General features: G+C 41.3%; 3 protein-coding genes and 1 long non-coding RNA gene across 11 annotated transcripts; 1 reads left to right on the top strand and 3 right to left on the bottom strand.

The window, feature by feature from the left end:
- Positions 1-3,276: 3,276 nt before the first annotated feature.
- On the bottom strand, positions 3,277-4,460 carry LOC146322350 (trace amine-associated receptor 13c-like). Its single transcript, XM_084724302.1, has one exon. The coding sequence runs from the start codon at positions 4,332-4,334 to the stop codon at positions 3,591-3,593; it is 744 nt and encodes a 247-aa protein (XP_084580428.1). The 5' UTR covers positions 4,335-4,460; the 3' UTR covers positions 3,277-3,590.
- A 7,586-nt stretch (positions 4,461-12,046) lies between these two features.
- On the top strand, positions 12,047-13,373 carry LOC146322349 (uncharacterized). The gene is made up of 2 exons (XR_014771289.1): positions 12,047-12,930; positions 13,108-13,373. It is a non-coding gene; the product is annotated as an uncharacterized LOC146322349 (long non-coding RNA).
- A 1,156-nt stretch (positions 13,374-14,529) lies between these two features.
- LOC146322348 (trace amine-associated receptor 13c-like) lies at positions 14,530-15,839 on the bottom strand. Of its 6 annotated transcripts, none has more exons than XM_084724289.1 (2): positions 15,618-15,839; positions 14,530-15,342 (listed from the first exon to the last, which is right to left on the bottom strand). In XM_084724289.1, the coding sequence occupies exon 2, from the start codon at positions 15,271-15,273 to the stop codon at positions 14,530-14,532; it is 744 nt and encodes a 247-aa protein (XP_084580415.1). In that variant the 5' UTR covers positions 15,274-15,342; positions 15,618-15,839. The 6 variants fall into 6 exon arrangements, with proteins under 6 accessions (XP_084580415.1, XP_084580416.1, XP_084580418.1 ...); XM_084724290.1 differs by having other exon boundaries at positions 14,530-15,346; positions 15,649-15,839; XM_084724292.1 differs by having other exon boundaries at positions 14,530-15,346; positions 15,667-15,839.
- A 4,863-nt stretch (positions 15,840-20,702) lies between these two features.
- Positions 20,703-22,545, bottom strand: LOC146322347 (trace amine-associated receptor 13c-like). Of its 3 annotated transcripts, none has more exons than XM_084724299.1 (2): positions 22,373-22,545; positions 20,703-22,006 (listed from the first exon to the last, which is right to left on the bottom strand). In XM_084724299.1, exons 1-2 carry the CDS (start codon positions 22,543-22,545, stop codon positions 21,190-21,192), a joined length of 990 nt encoding a protein of 329 aa, XP_084580425.1. In that variant the 3' UTR covers positions 20,703-21,189. The 3 variants fall into 3 exon arrangements, with proteins under 3 accessions (XP_084580425.1, XP_084580427.1, XP_084580426.1); XM_084724301.1 differs by having other exon boundaries at positions 20,703-22,002; positions 22,465-22,545; XM_084724300.1 differs by having other exon boundaries at positions 22,469-22,545.
- Positions 22,546-24,144: the final 1,599 nt, after the last annotated feature.

Raw genomic sequence — 24,144 nt, 5'->3', positions numbered from 1 at the left:
TGATAGAAAATATGTTCAAATGAGACTTTACTAATCCACACTCCCGTGTGAAGAAGAGAATGACCATAAATGAAGGTGTTTTATGATTGTGAAGATGTGTGTGTGTTTCGGTCAAGCCCGTCGGATGCTAACTTGTGTTGAAACACCAAAGACTCTGCGCTCAGTTTTTGGCAGGTCTAAAGCACAAGTGGTTTTGGCTTCATGTTTAGACCTCCCACCCACAGCGGCACAGACCCGGTGCAAGTACATTTCTTACACACATGGCAAAAATGGCACTTGCACTGGTGTAAGATAGCAAAACCACTTGTGCTGGCAGCACAATCGCTTTGCGCCGAGTGTAAGATAGGGCCCAAAGACTGCTGTGAAACCACACCTTGATCCAAGGTCTGTAATTCTTGACCAGTCTCAAAAGTTCAGATCTGTTCAAAAGTACTATGAAGTGCTGCTTTTGTCCACACGAAGTGTGACATCAAGCTAATGTTTATATGGAGGTTTAGAAACTGCAGATACTGGTGCTGCATTGACTCATGTGTTGACCCATCAACTTAACCTTCCTCTTGCGTTAGCTTTCTGTTACCACCTCTTATGTTAGCGGGTCGGTTTTGACCTGTGTCTTGAATCAGCCATAAAATACCCTAAAAAACAATTATTTATCAACCAATTTGTTTCTTACCTCTTGGTTACTTTGTTAGGCTTCCTTATCCATGAAAAGATTGGTTTTAATATCTTTGTTGTGGCCCCCTGGGCCTTTCTTTTGACAGCATACCCCTCGTTTTCAATATAAAAAAACTGTCAAATGAACCTCAAGAGAATTATACAAATAAATAAAAGGTTGTTATGTTACCTGACTGTTACTGAGGGGTATTAGAACACATCTCTTAAATGTTCAAAATATTATTAACTATAGTAACATCTATGGTGTTAAGGGTCAATTTCGACCCATATATATTTACTTAAAGAAAAAGGCAAAAACAAGTCTTTTTTTTTCTTTAATAGAACTTAATACAAATTCAAAATGAAAAGCAGAACTAGTAATAATACAAAACAGATTTGCGAGGTCAAACAAACAACCAATCAAGCAAATCAAACCAACAGAAATCAAGTACTAGTTCCATAAAAACTCTGTGTGCAAGAACATGCGTGTGTCTTTGTGTATTTTTAGATGCATGTGTGGCAAAAAGTGACACTAGTGTGTTCTTTGGAGAGATATTTTTGCAGTAGAAGCACAATACATTTGTACTAGATCCATAAAAAGTCTCTATGCGTGTGTGTTTAGATGCATGTGTGGCAAAAAGTGACACATTTAGTGTGTTCTTTGCAGAGATATTTTTTGCAGGTGAAGCACAATGTCTTTGTCTTTCTGTCCTTACAGTAAATCTTCTTCTCATTGTTTCATGCTATAAACTGGAGATGTGTACTCTGCAAGTCACCAACTCTAAACTGAATTGGCCTTACGTACCTGGACATGTCCATCTTTGTTTCTTTGGTCAAACAGGCAAAGAGAGAAGCCCCTAACTGAAGCTCAAGTGGTTGGAGGAAGAGCTGGCTGTGGGCTGTTGGCTGATAGTGTGTTTATGATTTCAGTTTTGGCACTTATTATTGTTTTATAATCTTATATTATAAGTGGGTCGAAACTGACCCTAACAACACAAAGGTCATAATTTTAACTAGAGCATTTTATAATTTAGTAAAATAAATAGAAGTTCCTGACAAAGTCAAAAAGTCTTGATGCAATAAACAAATTTATGTAGTACTTTTAATCATCTAAAACCTAAAAACGGGTCGGTGCCAACCCTAACACTAGAGGAAGGTTAAATAAATTATATATAATTCATGTCTTGCTTTTATCCAGACTTGCAATTATAATGTTTTGTTGTCAGGCCTGCTGTGTACCAAGTCTTCAAATGGTTCAGAATACTGCAGCTTGAATCTAAACTAAAATAGAAAATCTGATCATATTACACCAATGTAGCTTCCCTACAAGCTGAACATTTTTACTTGTCTGTCCTCTTGAGTTGTGTCGTTGGCTCAAACCCAGCAGCAAAATATACTGCCTTAGAGTCCCAGCAGTGTATCACTGAACCAGTTGATGGATGTTACACCCTCTTATGAATGAAAAGGATTTGTGATCAATGAGCTGATCATCAAAAGATGTCTGAAAGTTTGAACTGCATCTGTAGTGGCATAATTTTCAACATGATGCCCATGCAACACCAAGTTCACTCCATCCAGTACAAAGTTCACTTAACCTTGTTGATGCTTTCCCAGACTCCATTCTGAAGTAAGAGTACTGATGGGTGTTTCACAAGGTAATGTTAATGAAAAGATCAAACCACAACATTAATCACTGTCACCCAAGGACCTTGTAGGTACTTTCCAGCACCTGGTGCTCACCACACAGACTAAAAATACACAAATATGTTTGATTGTAAGCCAAAATGTTCAAAGTGGGAGGAGGCTCCTACAGCCTCCTAAATAGTATGTAACAAGGTGTTTTGCACCTCTTTCTTCAGTCTAAACCTGGGTTTGACTCAAGCTTGTTGATTTTTCTACCTAGAGAGATCAATAAACTTTGTGTGGCAGAACTTTGTTGCTCTTCCAGTGATTTTTTCAGACTTTGCTTGATTCTTCTTTTTGATGGTTTTGAACTTTGAAAATATACAAGTGATAACAGTGTTTTTTTTATGAAGGTTTTTAGGGTGTTGTGGCTTTAAGCCCAGACCTTACTGGCCTATTTTTCTGAGTCTTTTTGTCACAACACATCAAGTAATGAGCATTTTGCAATTTAGAATAAATCCTTGTTAAATGAATCAAAATTTCACCTTTTTTTCTTTCAGTTTGACCCAGCTCATCCATAACATATGTAGGATATAAGGATAGGGTATAGGAGATATAGTAGCATTATTAATGTTTCTGTTTCAACTGGTAAAATTGCTCATCTGCTTATGAATTTTTTACCTAAATATACAATCAGTTCCAATCTGTGCATTCAATTACAATAATTGGATGAAAAGAAGTTTCTCATACTGTTCATGTACTGTACACAGAGAGAGAAACCTTTGTAGAGCAGCTGTGTCTCTCCACAGCCTCTACAGCAGGAGCCTCATACTGGCAGCCCATTTCAAACCCCCTCTCCCCCTTCATCTAGCTGGTGACATTATGTATAATATATAACAACCAGCAAAATTATTTTATTATTTCTTTCTAGTTGTTTCATACACATTTAAACTACCCCTCAGTTGGATACACTTGAAATAAAAACACAGTTCTATTAAAAATGTATTGCATGTATGTATTTCTGAAGGATTGCATGTTGTTATTCGCTGTTCTTTTTTTCCATGTCCAGAAAAGAACAGCTTGTTCAACAATGTTTTCCTAACAACAAACACAGTGGAAAAGAATATTATCAAGTTATTAAGTGACATTTATGATCAGTTACAAGACAAAGCTTATCACCACATACTCTGTGGTGTTTGATGAATGCACAGACATCAGGGGTATTAATGACTGATTCAAAGTGGTTTATCTCCACTGCACACCTGACTTACAAAATGTGTTGAAAATGCAAATTTCAGTTTGAGTCTCCTGCTCTACAGTATATTGGCCTCACATGAGCCAGGCTGCAGTATCTGAAGAGTACCAATGAGTTTAACTGCTTTTCTAAACCACGGATAAAACAAGGCATAAATCATAGGGTTTACACAAGAGTTGACATAGAACACAAAGAGCATTAAGGTTAAAAATGAAACATTGAGCATGCTGTCTCCTGCAAGAGACACACAGTAATATGGACAGAAACATATTATAAACACAACAACAAGAATGCCAAGAGTCCTTGCTGCTTTCAGCTCAGACTTTTTTGTGGTTACAGACACTGAAACATGGAGTGTGGCAGCTGTAACATGAGAGCGCATTGCACGAGCCTGAGACACAGCCACAACAAACACTCTCATATACAGAACTATGATGACAATAACTGGAATGATGAAGGTCACAACAAGGTCAACAGCTCCTACAATAGGATCAATTACAATCACACACTCTCCATAGCAGGTATGATACTTGTCTGGTTGATACAGGATATCCTTTATATGGAGACCATTGTAGAAAACAGAACAAAACCAACACAGACAAACACAGAGTTTAACTCTTTTCCCAGTGATTCTGCTGGTGTAATGCAGAGGGTCACAAATAGCAACATAGCGGTCGATTGATATGAGCACCATGTCTCCTACTGAGGCAGAGGTAATAATTAAGGACACATACTGAAACAGAGAACATGCAACACCACCAAAAAACCAACAGGATGTCTTCCCAATAATTTGTGCTGGCATCAACAGGAGACCTACGAGAAAGTCTGAGACAGCCAGAGACAGGAGGAGGATGTTAGTGGGTGTGTGGAGCTGCCTGCAGGGAGAGAAAGAAAAGCATCACTAAATCAACAAGTTCGCATATCTAAATGACAAAACAACTTAAACAACAATTTAAAAAAAAACTATGATTTTGAATGTTTTCTGATCTTCCACATCTATAGTTCATATATGGTTGAAGAAAGAGACAAATGTTGATTATTGGCTGGAGAGAAAGCAGTCAGACATTTGAGCTTTGCTGTAAAAAACAGTCAGAAAGGCACAATATAAGGATAACGTGACAAGGTGAAGATCATTCAGTACAAGGTCAAAGACAATTCTGCTTGGAATTCTACAAATGTAGAGAGAAGCTGGAAAGTTAATGTGTGCCTGAAGTGGGAGACTGAGATGATGACGAGCAGGTTGAGAGCCACAGTGAGCACAGAGATGGAGGACAGCATAATACAAAGGAGCACAGCTTCAGACCAATGAGATGTGGGCTTCATGCAGGAGGTGTTGAAGATTTTTGGAAAGCAGAGCTCTGCTCCATCCTCAGCCTCCATCCTCAGAGATCTGCAGACAGATGCAGCTCTGACAGCTTTCTGAGCAAAACAGTCATGTAACTGATTTATCTCTCTCACATTCTCTTCATTTGTCCACTCCTCTTTCTCTCAGTGTCTGATGGACTCTGTTGCTCCTCCTCCCTTTCTCTGCACGTCATCACTTTCTCAGCAACTGTTGTTGCTTGTTTCTGTCTCTTCTTGCTTCGATTTCTTTGTCTTACCTCCCCGCCCCCTCTGCAGGACAGTTTTAGTTTTTTGTAATGGGGTGGTTTAAGGTAGAGTATTGTATGACTTTAGTGAATCCAAACTAACCCTATAAAACTTACCTTGTCAGGCAGCTGGACTTGCAAGATCACACAAGAATCCATTTAGCTATATTTCAAATAATTGTTTCCAAACCAATCAGCATCCTAGGAGGGATTACTGGCAGCTATAGACATATATTTTTAGGTGTGATGACAGGAAGAAGCATCTCATCCAACACTCACTGAAAACGTGTTTTGAATCCAGGCACCACTCTCACTTTGGTTATACAAGAATTGGAGCATAGCCACTGCAAATCCGCACACAGCACAGAGCAGCTGTCATTGCTGTTTCCTGACCGACACAGTTGGCATTTTCTCACCCAGCATCCACATTGTGGGGGTAGTGAATGTGCTTACACCCCTCTGTGCTCCTATGAATGTCTTGGTCTAATATGAGGTGTGCTCAGGCGCATTGCTGGCACATTGACCAATGAAAAACTTGTCAAAGGCACATCATTCTCCTGCTATTTAAAGAACGCATTATGCAGACAGTATTGCCCCTACAAAGGTGGGTTCACATCATGCATACACTCGACCTCTAGGGTGCTGCAGTTAAGACATGAGTCATGAAAATTAACATTCTGATCAATGGTGGATAATTGCAGTGTGGTGAAATAGGATGATGCTGTGTGTACATAAGGTTCTGTGTAACAAACCATCTGGTGTGCCAGGTTACGTTAAAACACCAAACACATCCCACATCACATCCCACAACAAAAAAACAAACATCTCAATCAGATGCCTGGACCATCTCAGCTGGTTCCTTTTGAGGAGCAGAGAGTCTACTCTGACTATAGGAGCCAAAGTACCCTATATGTGATTTGGGATATTATTTTATTTCTAAAGGCTATTTGCCTACAGCCATAGTCTAATTTGGACTTTGAAACTCAGTTTAACTGTATTTTACATTATTGTATTTTTTCTGTCTCTAATTAATGTTTAGATTGATAACTTGGATGTGTTTGCACTAGGCATGTTTATTTAGGTAGATGAGCCTAGGAAACTCTTTTATTTAGCTCAGAGCTTATGTTTGTTTTTTGGGCTACTGGCCCTTTAAGGGACTGGGAGACTGGCTGCGCTGTGAGTTTTCTGAGCTGCAGTGAACTGTGAGGTAGAGACGGCGGTGAATTTGCACTGAGAGCATATAGTTTTCTTACCGTAGCTGAAGCTTTATTTCGTGGTAAAACAGCCAAGTTTATAGTTTAGTCAAGGAAATATAGTTTACTCCTGTAGTAGGATTTCGCCTGGGGAAGAATAAACCTTCACCTGTCATCCAGTACATTGGAGTTCAGTGGAGTTTTTCCTTGCTAGCAACGATAGTACTTCTGCACGAGTAACGTCAACCAAGTCAGTGGACCGGTGGTCACACTGACCTTCCTTCCTCCATTTGTCCAAGATCCTCAGTCTTGCAGAAAGGCTGATTCCACCCACTTGTTATTTTGGCTAGTTGTATCTGCGATCACATTCTTTGGACACTACCCAAAGCTCATAACCATAAGTGAGGTGTGGAATGCAGAGCAAATGGTATATTGAAAGCTTTGCTTTCCAACTCACCTCCTTCTTCACCAAAACAGTTCAACACATGCATTACAGTTGCCACACCAATCCACCTATCCATTATATGCTCAATGGAGCAATCTACCATTTTCCAGCACAGAGCCATGGCCTCAGATTTGGAGATACTGACTCTCATCTTGGCCACTTCACAGTCAGCTGCAATAGTCAGCTGGAAGGCCACAAACTGATGAGCCCAACAGAACCATATCATTTTCAAAAAGCAAAGCTACAATTCTGAAGTTCCCAAACCCAACACTCTCCTCACTCCAACTCCACCTGTCTATGAATATCAGAAACTGGACTGAGACAAGGGGCAACCTTGTCAGAGTCTAACAGCTACTGAAAATGTTTTTTGAATCCAGACACTACTCTCACTTTGGTTATGCACGGACTGGAGCATAGCAACAACACTGGTCCCCAGTAATCGCAAGATCAGTGATCCCCACTGTATCCCCCGGGGTAAATGGTCTTAAGATTCTCCAGGTCCACAAAACATATGTAGACTGGATGGTCAAACTCCCATGACCTCTCCAGCAAGCCTGCAGTGGTAAAGATCTGGTCCACTGTTCCACAGCCAGGACAGAATCTGCATTGCTCCACCTGAATCTGGGGTTTGAGAATCAGTTGGAGCCTCCTTTCCAGCACCTTGGAGTAAACTGGGGAGGCCAAGCAATATGAAACCCTGATAATTAAGCACTATTTCTGGTCCCTTTTTGTAAAAAATGGGAACCACCACCACAGTCTGCCACTGGACAGGGACTGTCCCCAACCACCATCTGACACTGAAGAGGGATGTCAGCCAAGACAAACCAACAATGTCTAGAGACCTCATCATCTCAGGACGAAACTCATCCAAGGGATATAGGTGTGATTTCTCCTGAGTCTTAAGACTCCTCACTTCTCCATGGAGGATATGTTGGTAGGTGGTGTTCAACAGTTATGCAAAGTGCTTTTTCAGCTGCCCAATAATAACCCCAGTCTGGGTCAGCAGGTCTTCTGCCACACCAAGCCCTACTATCCCTTCCTGAATTGTCAGAACCTCCTTGAAGACAAACAAAAGTCTTTTGTCCATAGCCTCTCGAACTCCTCCCACATTCAGGGTTTTGCTTTAGCAGTCACTGAAGCTGCAGCCATTCTGGCCTCCCAGTACCTGTCTGCTGCTTTGGGATACCACTGGGCAAACAGAGCTTGAAACTTCCTTTTTCAGCTAGTGTCCACCAGCGGGTTCTTAGGTTTATATCACAAAAGGTAGCAATGATGTCCTGATGTCAGCTCCCCCACACTAATCCAAACCATGGCACTCTTCATATAAAACAGAGTAGAAGATCATCTTACTGCAAAAATACTTAAGTTTTAAGTGGTTTTAAAGTTTGTTCACAGATTCTCAATTAGGCTACAGTATGTCATTTACACACAAGACTCATAATATGTTACTATATTTAGTAAAACTATCACGATTTCTTTTTGCAACTAATAGTGCTCTATAAATGTAGCATTAATAAAATCAAAATGTAAAGATTCACTCCTTGCATTATCTTGTATTACATCATATCTTATCGTGACAGACCTGAATCATATCAAACCAAATTGCTGGCCATTAAAAAATTTAATTGAACATGTATAAAGATTTGAATTGGTCTCAGTCAGTCAGATACACACCCCTACTGAACAGCCTCATGGAAATGATACTTAACTATTCTTTATATTATAAACTAACAAAATTTGTTAAATCAAGTCATCGATCAAGTCAAAGACATGATATTAAGCTGAGACAGATTCATTCTGCTTGTGTTCAGAGGCTGCTGCCATGACTCCAGCAGAAGACTGGCAGGTGTGCACTGCAGCGTTTCTCCATATTCAGCCTAAAGGCCTCTACACATGATCAGCGGTAAAAACACTTTGCACTGGCTGTCCCATTATTTTCCTATGGAGAGAGCGGTGTTGCCAGACCAAGCGGCACCACTACCCTCAGTGTGGCGCACCGCTCAGATCTGCCGCTCACCACTGCGCCCAAAGTTCAAATTATTTGAACACTGACCTCGTTTGCCGCTGACCTTTCAAAGCCCAACCAGTGAGATAACAGCTCTATGTGACGTAGCCAGAAGCAACACATACAAACAGAGGAGGGAGAGAAAATGGAAGAAAAACTCATTCTCTGTGTTTCCAACTTCCCCGAACTGTATAACACCACATTAAAATCATACCACAATCTCGGCAGGAAGAGTATTGCTTGGCGAAATGTCAGTAGTCAGATCGGGCTACCAGGCTTGTGATTAGGGAGAGTTTATGAACTACCGTTAAGCTAAATACAATGCTAACGTCAGTTTAGCTGCTATTCCAGGCAGACACAGTGACAGGATCAGTGCTTTGTAGCTATAAACTGTCGTTTAGCTCAGCAACAGTAAATCCTATAATGTTGTTACATAGAGCTGTGGTTTGTTTTTGTAGAAGAGGAATGTGCTTTTTCTTCCTTGTTCTTTTTCTTTCCAGAGTGACAAGTAGCATTTGGTGTTGCCTAGCAACGGTGAAAAGCTCACACTTGTTGATGACGTATACTTGAGCTCCACTGCATCTGCTCGGCACCTCTGCGCCCTACCTGGCGGTGAGCAAAGAGCAAATGCTTTATTTAGTTGTAGACTTAAAAAGTCAAAACTAAACAGCATTGGAGCTTCAGCAGGAAAAGATGCAACTGTCTTGCTCTCTCCACCACACATACACACACACCTCTCTCTCTCAAACACACACAGTACACGGACACACCTCACAATCAGCACACACTCCACAAAGCTCTACTCTTCCTCAGATGAAGCTGATTGATCAGGTGAAAATGACGGGTCAGTCACATCGATATTAGATCATCCCTCCTCCCTCACGTCCTGAAGCTGTCAGTGTCTCAAACATTTGTTTCATTTGATATGGCCTGGTGTTTTTGTTTTTCTGTCTTAATAAATTATAAGATAGATATAGCCTACTGTAAGTACAGGGTGTGTACAGTCATGTACAGCGCAGTCTTGATGTAGCTCAAATATAGAGCACAGTGTAAACAGCTGTTTCTACTGAACGTAGAAATGACTCCTCAAGTGTTCTATTTGTCACATCATTAGCATTACGATGTTTCCTTTTCTTCTGACTGAATGGGTGAGTGTGAACAAGTTTCCCAGTCCCAACACTGTCATAAAGATCATCACAGTAAGTGTACTGTACTGGCTTTGATGCAAACATTCAACTACACGTCGTCACTGTTGATGTCAGTACAGCCTCATAAAAATGACATTTTACAATTCTTCCTATGGTAAACTAAAAAAATGACATTGTCTCTTAAAATTTATCATTTCATCATCTTCCTCTGATTGTTGTTGCTTTATAACGGTTCTTCAACTCTGGGCTTCTCTTCGTTCTCCTCAAGACACGTTGTTTATGGTGACTTCATGTTTTTTTTTTTACTTCATTCTAGCAGCTGATGCACTAAACTCTTCCAACTATCAACACATCTCACTCTGCTGTATTAATTATCAGATGTAGATTGAGCCAGTTGCTCTCTGCTGCCACCCAGAGGTTGACGATGTGTAAACCAGCAGCATTCAGATGAATGTTGAGGGCGCAGGTTCTGGGCGCCACCAACCTCCTATCTCTTGTACTGAGAGGATCAAACTGCGCATGTACAACTTATAGTGAGAGTAAATGGATGAAAAAAGCCAGAAACACGTGACCTATCCGTAACTTTGGACATCTTAAAACATTTACAACAACAACAATCTTACAACATTTTTTAACAACACATTTTAGTGCAGATTATACATTTTACTCACTAACTACACAATATTGTTGTTGCTCATTTAAAGAAATACACAGTATATATTTTAAAGTAATTAAGTCTTCTTCACTGAAGTTTTAGGATGTGGGGAGAGGTGGGGTGGTGCATTAGCGCCCTCTATTGACCAGCTGCCACTGTTAACTGTTGTGTTCATAACACTGGTGCTGCAGCAGGTATAGGTGAAGGTCATTTGAATAATTTATATACTGCTGGGTGGCTTATTGTGACCTATAATAATATAACCAAGCAACACATTTAGATTATTGTACAAATACAAATAAACTGTAACCAACAGTACTGTAATCAATAGGCCTAACTAAATCTTTAAAATTTAAGTAGTGCAATAGAAGTGTAATATTCACCTCTGAGATAGTGGAGTAGACAAATAATGTAATATACAATGGAGATACTACTAAGTAAAGTACAAGTACCTCAAAATTGCTAGTTACACAGTTGGTTACATTCCACCACTGAAAGCCAGGGTTTCCGTGTCCTTTGCTCCGTTGTTTTTTTGCAATTCACAGCAGCGTTAAGTTAATAATGTGAATGTGTATAAAAGTATGAGAGTATTATTAGCTAAATGTATTTAAAGTAAAGGTAGTCATGTTACATAAAAATTTTAAGTGCCAGTGTTATTCTGTCTGTTTTTGGATTAAAATTATTGCTGCATTAATGTTTTCTGTTGCAGATGTTTAAGGTTGAGCTCAGTTGAACTAATAAATAGGCCGCTGTTGGCTTGTTTATCAACAGAATTGCATCATTTTCTAAAAGATCATGTGTCTGTAGCAGCACTGTCCTGTAAGAACCACAAATCTCTAAAAAGTCAGAAACAAAACTTCCCGCTTTGTGGATTAAGAGTAACGTTTGTGTCTGAGATGTAGTGCAGTAAAATAATAAAGTGAAGGAGTTACAAGTAGTACTTAGTTAAGATATCATGCCCACAGCCTCTTCCTAACAGTGCGTACGTGCGTGCGTGTTTCTGTGTATTTGATTGCCAGAGTGGGATCAGGTGTGCAGGTGTCAGAGGCCAAGCTGCATCTCATCACAGTCAGCCTGGCTTCAAGTCCACCATGCTGCCAGATCGTAGACTCTGCTTGCTCAGCCAGTCAGGATAGTTCCAGCCTCTATTTTCTTGTTGTGTGTTTTACTGCATTGTTAATCCCTCTTTCCTCTGCCTACAGCTGCTTAACCCGACACGTCTGTGAATATTCTCATTCATCCAGGTCATGGTATTCATATCAAGGTTTGTAGTAGGCAACTGGACTTGATAGAGTTCTTGAAGACGTTTCGCCTCTCATCCAAGAGGCTTCTTCAGTTCTGCCTGACTGGTTTGGGAGTTCAGGTATTAAACCTAATGGGGTCGTTAGCACCTTGGGGGGCATGTGACTCATGTGCCCACCCCTCCATTGTGTGACTTTGAATTGAATTTCAGGTGGGTATCCAACTGCCTGGGAAGTGATCTTAAGACTGCATTGTAAGTGGCAGATAAATTGTGCCTCAGACCTCCTCCTCTGTTGAGAGATGGCCGTTCCAGGTTAACAAAAATGGTCTCTTTCACTCCTCTCTCAAACCATCTGTCTTCCCTGGCCAAAATACGGACATTGTCATCCTCAAAGGAGTGTCCTGTGGCTTTTAGATGTAGATGGACTGCTGAGTCCTGACCTCAGGAACTGGCTCTCCTGTGTTGTGCCATGCGCCTATTCAGCGGCTGTTTTGTCTCCCCAATGTACAGGTCTGTGCACTCCTCACTACACTGGACGGCATAAACTACATTCTCTAGTTTGTGTCTGGGTGTTCTGTCCTTGGGGTGGACAAGTTTTTGCCTCAGAGTGTTGCTGGGCTTGAATTGGACAGGGATGTGGTGTTTGTTGAAAATCCTTCTGAGTTTTTCAGAAACGCCTGCAATGTAAGGAATAACAATGTTTTTCCTTTTGATGGTGTTTTCTTCTCTCTCAGATCTGTTTCTTTTCTTGGTTTTGATAAAAGCCCAGTTTGGGTAACCACAGGTTTTGAGCGCTGCCCTGATGTGTTTTTGTTCCTTATCCTTTCCTTCCGTACTGGTTGGAATGGTCTGTGCTCGGTGGTGGAGGGTTCTGATGACCCCTAGTTTATGTTCCAGTGGGTGGTGTGAGTCAAAGAGGAGATATTGGTCCGTGTGTGTGGGTTTCCTGTAAACTTGCATTGATATGGTCTGTGAAGGCTTCAACCTCCTGTGTGGTTATTTTTATCCCAGGTGTCATCAACATACCTGAACCAATGGCTTGGCGGTGTTCCTCTGAAGGAGTGCAGGGCTCTGCTCTCTACTTCTTCCATGTAGAGGTTGGCCACTATTGGAGACACAGGTAAGCCCATTGCACAGCCATGTTTTTGCCTGTAAAACCCCCCGTTGAACTGGAAATACGTGGTCAAACAGAGGTCAAGCAAGGTACAAATGTGGTCCGTGGTGAGGTTGGTTCTGTTGGACAAAGTCTTGTCCTGCAGTAACCGTTCTCTTACTGTGGCAACTGCTTCTGTGGTAGGAACCCGACACCTGTCTCTGACCAACTCCTGCTCCTCCTCAAATCAGCTTTGGCTCTACATTCAGCATTCAAGATCTCTGGACTCCCTCTGCCTGGCTTCCCTGCTCCTTCCCCGGCTCATGGCTCAGACCCTTCTCCCCGGGCTCTGCTCCATACCCTGCGTTGCTTTGCTCCAGAACCTGGCTCAAGGATCAGCCCTCTGCCCCTGCTATAGACTCCTTCATTCATTTCAAAACTGTGACAATAAATCCATTTTCTTGCACTTATTCCCTGCCTCAGTTCTGTGTCCTGCACTTGGGTTCAATTCAGGAGCTCCCCATAAACACAAGAAGGAAATCAATGGGTTGATATTGACTGGTAATTGATTAAATATTGAATTTTAAAAAATGATTACCAGGCAGCAAAGGTAAACTGCAGTGTTATGTTCTATTTTCTGCATTTTGTATATTCTAAAAAATTCTTAATGTAATATTCATTAGTCTAAATATTCTAATTGATGAGCTGATTATTAAAATATGTCTGAAAGTTTGAACAGGGTCAAAGAGCATTTTGCAATTTAAAATATTAGTATTGGAAAACTGACATGGATTTCCATAGTTTGATATATATTTGTAGAATATAGGGATGTAGTACATGCAATTTAATGTATCTGTTTCTACCATGTCCATTTATTTTCTTATTAAATGACAAAACAGCAAACTAGAAAGCATACTCAACAATCATATAATGAACAAATGATTACTTCGTCATAAATTGTCTTTTTTGCTGTTTTTTCCCCCTAAGGATTCAAACAACTGCAGTCTATGCATACAGGTAGAATGATTAGAGGAAAGTAAGTTTCTCATCATGTTTATGTACTGTACACACACACAGAGAAGAAAGAAATATCACTTCCATCTGCCTACAACAGGCTCCTGCTGTAGAGGCTGTGGACACACCTGCTCTCCAAAGGTTTACAATAAATAAAAATCAAAAAATGGAAGTTGGTAATGACACCAGAAATAGTTGCAAAAATGGGCTCAACATACTCAAATGAATGTTGAAGAAATTGTGGTAGACAAATTCGCAACCATACCAACATATTTTGGACATGCACAAGGTTAAGAACATTTTTGAAAGAGATTTTTGAAGCACTTATGATAATATTTCATCAAATCTCACACAAGATGCAAGGACAGGACTTTTGGCTCTAACAAGGGGAGCACTGATGGAAGAGAAAAAAAAGGCAGCATGGAGATTCTGAAAATGATTGTGTAACTTGCTGGAATTAAAATAAATACTAAGTAAAAAAAATTTTTTTAAGAATGATGAAAATATGTTACAAATGACAAACCATATTTTCAGAAATACTGCACTTTCTGTCAGTTTTTGAATGTTGAAGTGTCTCCACAATGACATCATATCATCAGTAGCCCAAAACAACTACAGTATGTTGGCCTCACATGAGCCAGGCTGCAGTATCTGAAGAGTACCAATGAGTTTAACTGCTTTTCTAAACCACGGATAAAACAAGGCATAAATCACAGGGTTTACACAGGAATTAATATAAAACAGATGGATCATGACAGCAAAAAATGATGCACTGGACATGCTGTCTCCTGCAAGAGACACACAGTAATATGGACAGAAACATATTATAAACACAACAACAAGAATGCCAAGAGTCCTTGCTGCTTTCAGCTCAGACTTTTTTGTGGTTACAGACACTGAAAGCTGGAGTGTGGCAGCTGTAACATGAGAGCGCATTGCACGAGCCTGAGACACAGCCACAACAAACACTCTCATATACAGAACTATGATGACAATAACTGGAATGATGAAGGTCACAACAAGGTCAACAGCTCCTGCAATAGGCTCAATTACAATCTTACACTCACCGTGGCAGGTATTATACTTGTCTGGTTGATACAGGATATCCTTTACAATCAGACCGTTGTAGAAAACAGAATAAAACCAACACAGACAAACACAGAGTTTAACTCTTTTCCCAGTGATTCTGGTGGTGTAATGCAGAGGGTCACAAATAGCAACATAGCGGTCGATTGATATGAGCACCATGTCTCCTACTGAGGCAGAGGTAATGATGAAGGGCACATAACTATGCAGAGAACACACAATGTCACTGAGAAACCAGCAGGATGTTTTCATGAGAATTTCTCCTGGCATCACCAGGAGACCTACGAGAAAGTCTGAGACAGCCAGAGACAGGAGGAGGATGTTAGTGGGTGTGTGGAGCTGCCTGCAGGGAGAGAAAGAAAAGCATCACTAAATCAACAAGTTCTCATATCTAAATGACAAAACAATTTAAACAACAATTTTAAAAAATCATCATATTTTGATTGTTTTCTGATCTGCCACAGCTGTAGTTAATATATGGTTGGTTATATGGTTAAAGAAACGAATGATGATTATTGATTAGAGAGAAAATACTAAAACATAATGATGAAACTAAACATTATTCAGTACTAGGTCAAAGACAATTCTTGTGAATCTAAACCTTTTTCTAAAACCTTTTTTCAAGTTAAAAAGACAGAGACAAGCTAAAAAGTTAATGTGTGCCTGAAGTGGGAGACTGAGATGATGACGAGCAGGTTGAGAGCCACAGTGAGCACAGAGATGGAGGACAGCACAATGTGAAGGAGCACAGCTTCAGACCAATGAGATGTGGGCTTCCTGCAGGAGGTGTTGAGGAGTTGTGGAAAGCAGAGCTCTGCTCCATCCTCAGCCTCCATCCTAGACAGCTGCAGCTCTGGCAGCTTTCTGAGCAAAACAGAGTCATGTAACTAAATTATCTCTCTGACATTTCCTTCATTCGTCCCCTCCTCTTTCTCTCAGTGTCTGTTGGACTCTGATGCTCCTCCTCCCTTGCTCTGCACGGCATCACTTTCCCTGCATCCATCCCTCTCTGTCCCTTTTTCTCTGTCTCTTTTTCCATTTCTTTGTCCTACCTCTCTGCCCTCTCTGAGGGCTAGTTTGAGTTTTTCGGAGTGGGGTTGTATGAGGTACATTATCGCACAGTGCATAGCAGCTGTCATTCCTGTTTTCTGTTTGATGCAGTTGTCATTTTTTCGCCCAGCAGCCACATTGTGTAGGTTGTAAATGTATCTGCACCCCTCTGTGTGGCCACAGATGTGCTGGTCTAATGTGAGTTGTGGTCAGATGCATTGCTGGCGCCACTGACCAACAAAAACTTTGTCTAAAGTCAATGGCGCATCATTTTCCTGATATTTAAAGGATACATTATTCAGACAGTAATGCCCCTACATGGGTGGGTTTCTGTTTATAAGGCACTGCAGTTAATTCACAAGTCATGAGTCTATCTCCAAGGCTGATTCTAGCCTCCCTGGCTCATGACATACGTGACATAGGTGAGGTGTGGAAAATAGCATAAATGGTATATGTAAAGCTTTGCTTTCCAACTCAGCTCCCACTTCACCAAAACATTCTGACACAACACACACAGTATAGCTGATGCCACACCAATCAATCTATCCATCTTAAACTCTATTTTACTATCACATATCAACATCAAATTAAACTTCTTCACTTGCGGCAGTAAAGCACTCCCAACTGGGAGAGGCAGTCTACCATTTTCCAGCAGAGAACCATGGCCTCAGACTTGGAGGTGCTGACTCTCATCCTGGCCACATCACAGTCGGCTGCAAACAATTCTAGCGTGTGTGGAAGAACAGAGTCTGATGAAGCCAACAAAACCATGTCATTTGCAAACAAGCAATTCTAAGGTTCCCAAACCGAACACGCCTCACACCAGCTCCGCCTTGTGTCTTGTCCATGGGTATCAGAAACTGGACCAGGACAAGGGGCTTCTTTGGCCCTTGAAACCCACTGAAAATGTGTTTTGAATCCAGACACCAGTCTCACTTTGGTTATACAAACACTGGAGCATAGCAACAACTCTATTCCTCCATACTCCTGCAGTGACCCCCACAGGATTCCCCAGGGAATTCCCAAAGTCTTAAACTTCTCCAGGTCCACAAAACACATGTAGACTGGATGGTCAAACTCTCATCACCTCTCCAGCAAGCCTACAATGGTAAAGAGCTGATCCGCTGTTCCAAAGCCAGGACAGAACCTGCTTTGCTCCACCTGGATCTGGGGTTCAAGAATCAGTTGGAGCCTCCTTTCCAGCACCCTGGAGTAAACTGGGGAGGCTGAGCAATATGATACCATGATAACTAGAGATGAACTTCCAGTCTCTTTTTTAAAAAAAAGAAATGGAAATCAACACCCCTTTCTGCCACTCCACAGGTACTGTCCCCACCCTCCATTACCCGGGATTTATACCAGGCGTGCCTGTGCCGCAGAACGGCTGTGCTGCAGTTTTGCTCCATTATGCACGCAACTTCAATTTACACCAGCAGCGTTTCAGACGCGTTTCAGCAGCGGAGCGTTTTGCCTGTCTGATTATGTTCACTTGCTCTGATTTTGTTGATTAAGTCCTCTTTCCTTGCTTTTTGTGCTTCTACCATGGATAAGCAGGCTACATAGTTAAATTGTTTATTTTCTGTCTGTCTTTATGATCGCGAGTCTGCACGGGGACCAGCCCTGTGCCAATTGATGCGCCATCTGTCGAAAATAGACTTGCTGTGTATTCTCTGCGGAGTGGATGACCGAGCCACTTCTGGGATGCTGCTGAGACGCGCCACAGCACTACTGGTGTAAATTACAGCATTGACTAGAATGGGCTCTATTTTTCTGCGTGCCACGCACAGCCGTTCCATGGCACAGCCACGCCTGGTGTAAATGCTGGGTTAGGCCTCTTCTACTGGCACTTTTGGCCACTCTGAGCCAAACTGCACGGCGCAAAACTGCATTTCAATTGTCATTTGTAGTGCATGGTGCTGTGCCGAGCCAAAACTAAGATGGTCCTACTCCTGAGTGGGGCTAAAGCAAGCCTGAACCGCCTCCAAGGTGGCTGCGGTGATGTCTTATCAGCCACGGCCAACTTATGACCAGCCTCCTTTCTCCTCTCTACCAAGTGAGCGTTGTGATACTGAGCTCACATGCGTGCACCACTATACAGCCGCTCAATTCGAACCTCCTCAAGCTTGTCTTCAGTAATGTGGGTAGCCCTGTTGTAATGGAAATGCAAACCCCTGCCGTGCTGGGTGGACGGGTCGAGTCAAATCAGGTCGCACCAGGCCAGCTCTGTGTATGTGAGAGGGCCATGTGAAACCGAAGAGGCATGTCAGTGAAGACAATCCGACAATGTCTAGAGCCCTCATCATCTCAGGGTGAACCTCATACATACCCGGTGCTTTGCCTCTGGAGAGTTTAACTACTTTAGAGACCTCTACCAGGGATATGGGCGTGGCTTATCCTGAGTCTTCAGACTCTTCATTTCTCTACGGAGGACATGTGGGTAGGTGGTGTTCAGGAGTTCCTCAAAGTGCTTCTTCAACCACCTGATAATAACCCCAGTCCGGGTCAGCAGGTCTGCTGCGTTGCCAAGCCCTACTGTCCCTTCCTGAGTTGTTGAATGGTTGCAAGAACCTAGTTGAGGCCAACCAAAAGTCCTCGTCCATAGCCTCCTCAAAACCCCCCACACCTGAGTTTTTCCTTCAGCAGCCACAGAAGCTGCAGCCATTCTGGCCTCCCAGTACCTGTCTGCTGCTTCAGGATAACCCTGGGCCAACCAAGCCTGAAAGACTTCATTTTTCAGCTGGAGTCCACCAGCATCACAACAGATAACAATGACATTCTTACCACAGTTCCTACTTGCCATCACTACAGTGGAGGATTTGAGCATGGTTCATTCAGATTATACGTCCCCAGCCTCCCCTGGGATACACAAGAAATTCTTCAGGAGGTATAAAGGAGTTAAAGGTATAACCTGCAACATTTTCCTGAAAAAAATAAAAAAAACTTATAGATGTATACTACACTATCTCTTTCAATCATCGCTTATGACCCACTAGAAGTGTGCGCTCAGGTCTGTGCGGTGAGGCTTCAACCACTATGTGATCCAACCCAGGCGGTGATCTAATAACAACTCTGCTCTCCTTTTCACTTAAGTTCCCAAGACGTACACACACGGATCATTGAAGTTTGGCCTAAGGTGTTCTGGTACCAAATACACTTCTGAACCACCATGGTGTTTGTTATAGTCAATCCATTGTGACCACAGAAGTCTAATAACAAAACACCATTCTGGTTCAGATCAGGTTATGTTGTCCTCACAGGAGCCAGGCTGCAATATCTGATAAATGACACTGGGATCTATCTTCTGCCCGGTGCAGAGCAGAGGTCAGCTGTCATTGCCATTTACTGACCAACACAGTTGTCATTTTCCTGCCCAGCACCAATGTTGTGTTTGGAGTAAATGTACTTGCGCCCCTATGTGCACCCACGGGTGTGTTGTCTAATATGGGGGGTGGTCAGGAGCATTGCTGGCACATTGCCATCGTGAGGCAGCAAAAAACAACTGTACCATTAACAAACAAAAACCTTGTCTTAAGCCAATGGTGCAGCGTTTTGCTGCTATTTAAATGATTTATTAATCAGACAGTAATTCCCCTTCATAGGAGAGTTTAACAACATATATACACTAAGGCACTGCACTTAATGCAATTAACATTCTGATTAATATCAGATGATTGCAGCTTAATGAATTAGCATGAAGCTGTGTGCGCATAAGAGAGAGACCCTGTGCCAATTTACACACAAATCTTTAAGTTCAGTGATTTACACAAGCAGATGAACATGGCTGTTTAGAGGGGACAAGTGATGATGCTGTGGTTTCAATGTTACATCTATAACACACCTATGATTAATTGAGAAACTAAATACAACCCTTTTTCATCTTGTGCCTCACTTTACATCCAGATTGTGCGCCATTTAATTAGCAAGGTGGAGCTGGACACACCCTAAAGTCTAAACAGGACCCACTGAGTTTAACAGCTTCTCTAAACCAGCAGTAGAAAAATCATAGTTCATAGGGTTTAGACACGAGTTTAAATAGAATAGACAACCACAGGACTCCTCAACCTCATACCATTTGAAACTCTCTAAAGGTCTCTGGTTATTTCTGTGACCAAGTCTCAGTACATTTTTACAATACATTTTTAAGTGGATGGAAATTTAACGTTTTTTTTGTTTTGTTTTTTGGTTTACTCCAGCTCATCCAGCACATTTGTAGAACATAGGGATAAGGTATATCACATATAATATAATGGCATTGTTGCTGTATTTTTTTTCTACAAACTAGTAAAACTGCTCATGTGCTTTCTTTTACTTTCTGATAAAATGACAAAAGCAGAAAACTGGAAATCATACACAACAATCATATAATGAAACTGATGAGAACAAAATAATATATAACAATCAGCAAAATTATTATATTTAATTTCTTTTTTTGTAGCTCTTTCATTCCAATTTAAATGGCCCTGCAATTGGATACACTTGAAGTAAAAAAACAATAATTACCTTTTCATAATTTGTTTTTTTTTTTTTTTTTGTACTTTTTTAATCAGTTGCAATCTGTGCATATGATTACAATAATTGGATGAAAAGAAGTTTCTCATACTGTTCATGTACTGTACACAGAGAGAGAAACCTTTGTAGAGCAGCTGTGTCTCTCCACAGCCTCTACAGCAAGAGCCTCATACTGGCAGCCCATTTCAAACCCCCTCTCCCCCTTCATCTAGCTGGTCACATGATGTATAATATATAACAACCAGCAAAATTATTATATGTAATTATTTTTTTGTAGTTCTTTCATTCCAATTTTAATGGCCCTGCATTTGGATACACAAGTAAAAACACAATAATTTAAAAATGTATACATGTATTTCTGAGACACTGTATGTTGCTATTCACTGATATTTCACTTAGACAAATATTGTTGAACAAGCTGGTCTTTTCTATATCAGCAATCAAAGTGGAAAAGCATATCAGCAAGTTATTGATGTATGAAGTATGATGAAAATATGTCAGTATTGAGGGGGGGAAAAGTCTGTTGTCAGGAATATTGCACTTCTTCTTCAGTTCTTGTTGAAGTGTCTCCACTATGAGATGATATCATCAGTGGCCCAAAACAAATTTCAGTTTGAGTCTCCTGCTCTACAGTATGTTGGCCTCACATGAGCCAGGCTGCAGTATCTGAAGAGTACCAATGAGTTTAACTGCTTTTCTAAACCACGGATAAAACAAGGCATAAATCACAGGGTTTACACAGGAATTAAAATAAATCAGATAGACCGTAAAGGATGAAAATGGCGCACTGAGCATGCTGTCTCCTGCAAGTAACACACAGTAATATGGACAGAAACATATTAGAAACACAACAACAAGAATTCCAAGAGTCCTTGCTGCTTTCAGCTCAGACTTTTTTGTGGTTACAGACACTGAAACATGGAGTGTGGCAGCTGTAACATGAGAGCGCATTGCACGAGCCTGAGACACAGCCACAGCAAACACTCTCATATACAGAACTATGATGACAATAACTGGAATGATGAAGGTCACAACAAGGTCAACAGCTCCTGCAACAGGATCAATTACAACCACACACTCTCCATGGCAAGTATGATACTTATCTGGTTGATACAGGCCATCCTTTACATTGAAACCATTGTAGAAAACAGAACAAAACCAACACAGACAAACACAGAGTTTAACTCTTTTCCCAGTGATTCTGGTGGTGTAATGCAGAGGGTCACAAATAGCAACATAGCGGTCGATTGATATGAGCACCATGTCTCCTACTGAGGCAGAGGTAATGATTAAGACCACATACTCAGACAGATAACATGCAACACCACCAAGAAACCAGCAGGATGTTTTTTGGAGAATTTGTGCTGGCATCAACAGCAGACCTACGACAAAGTCTGAGACAGCCAGAGACAGGAGGAGGATGTTAGTGGGTGTGTGGAGCTGCCTGCAGGGAGAGAAAGAAAAGCATCACTAAATCAACAAGTTCTCATATCTAAATGACAAAACAACTTAAACAGCAACTGAAAACACTACATAATTTTCAATGTTTTCTGATCTGCCACATCCATAATTCACACATGGTTGAAGAAAGAAACAAATGTTGATTATTGATTAGAGAGAAAGCAAGCAGAAATTTGAGCATTGCTGTAAAAAAAAAAAAAAAACGGTCAGCAAGGCAGAATATAAGGCTAATGTGCCAAAGTGAACATTATTCAGTACTAGGTCAGAGACAATTCTGCTGGTAAATCTACAGTAGACTTTTTCTAAAGTTAAAAAAAATGCAAAGAGTAGCTAAAATGTTCATTTCTGCCTGAAGTGGGAGACTGAGATGATGACGAGCAGGTTGAGAGCCACAGTGAGCACAGAGATGAAGGACAGCACAATGTGAAGGAGCACAGCTTCAGACCAATGAGATGTGGGCTTCATGCAGGAGGTGTTGAGGAGCTGTGGAAAGCAGAGCTCTGCTCCATCCTCGGCCTCCATCCTAGACAGCTGCAGCTCTGGCAGCTTTCTGAGCAAAACTGAGTCATGTAACTGAATTATCTCTCTCACATTCTCTTCATTCGTCCCCTCCTCTGTCTCTCAGTGTCTGTCGGACTCTGATGCTCCTCCTCCCTTGCTCTGTCCATCATCACTCTCCCTGCACCCAGCTCTCTCTGTCTCTCTCTCCTCTTGTTTCCATTTCTTTGCCCTACTTGTCTGCCCTCACTGTGGGATTGTTTGAGTTTTTTGGAGTGAGGTTGTATGAGGTACATTATTGTATGACTTTAGTGAATCCTAAAATCCTAACCCTATAAAACTTACCTCGTGAGGCAGCTGTATTTGTGAGATCACGCGAGAATCCATTTAGCCATGTTTCAAGTTATCCATTTGTGTCCGCAGCAAAAGCGGTGCAGCCAATCAGCATTAAGGTGATACAACAGCAGCAAGCAGTTCATCCAACACCCCTCAAAACATGGTTTGAATCTAGACACCACTCTCACTTTGGTTATTCAAGAACTGGAGCATAGCCACTGCAAAGCAGCACACAGTGCAAAGCAGCTGTCATCGCTGTTTCCTGACCGACTCAGTTGTCATTTTCTCACTCAATGCCCACATTGTGGAAGTAGTAAATGTACTTGCACCCCTCTGTGTGCACATGGATGTGTTGGTCTAATATGAGGTGTGGTCAGTTGCATTGCTGGCACCATTGATCAATGAAAGCCTTGTCTAAAGTAAATGGCGCATCATTTTCCTGCTATTTAAAGGATGCATTATTAAGACAGTAATGCCTCACATAGGAGGGTTTCACCACGTGCATAAACTCTGCTTCTAATTCACGAGTCATGACAATTAACATTCTGATTGATAGCAGATGATTGCAGGGTCGTGAAACAGAATGAAGCTGTGTGCGCATAAGGGAGAGACACTGCACCGATTTCACGCATGGATCTTTAACTTCATTGACTGTATGAAGTGCTGCCGTGTGTGTGAGGGGAAGATAGACCTTTGGAGAAGAACACAGGACATTAATTATCAGGCCCTGATGATCCTATCAAATTTACACAGTTAATCTGTTTGGAGTAGAGCAGGTGTATAAATTCTGACTTCCATCCGTGCCACCTAAAGAATTATTTCCTATGTAGTTTCCTCTGTCCTGTCTGTTTATACAGATTTTATTTTATTTATTTATTTTTTTTCAGTTATCAACACTATTTGCCACAGTGGCAATACACACACACACACACACACACACACACACACAAATGAAATTGAAGCTTCTCTGATCATGAAACTATTGCTTAAATAATGTCATTGTGATTTCTTTATTGTGTTTCGTATTGTATTTAAGATTTCACTTTAATGATTAGACAAGTTGCTTTCATAGTTAACCTTGTGTAGTAATGTCTTCATGTGCGCTGTGATGTCACAGCAGTCATCCCTCTGTGCGTTGGGTCGTGCGTAAAGCACACACACACACACACACACACACACACACACACACAGTTAGGACAGGAGGAGACACTCTATTGTATTTCACCCACCTGCAGTTCATCTGTTATTTGTCATGATGCTCATTTTATATTAATTAATCTAATTTCA

The sequence above is a fragment of the Lutjanus erythropterus genome, chromosome 8 (genome assembly GCF_056507025.1).
Source record: "Lutjanus erythropterus isolate fLutEry1 chromosome 8, fLutEry1.hap2, whole genome shotgun sequence".
Taxonomy (NCBI): domain Eukaryota; kingdom Metazoa; phylum Chordata; class Actinopteri; order Lutjaniformes; family Lutjanidae; genus Lutjanus; species Lutjanus erythropterus.
This window is presented reverse-complemented; position numbering and strand designations above follow the sequence as displayed.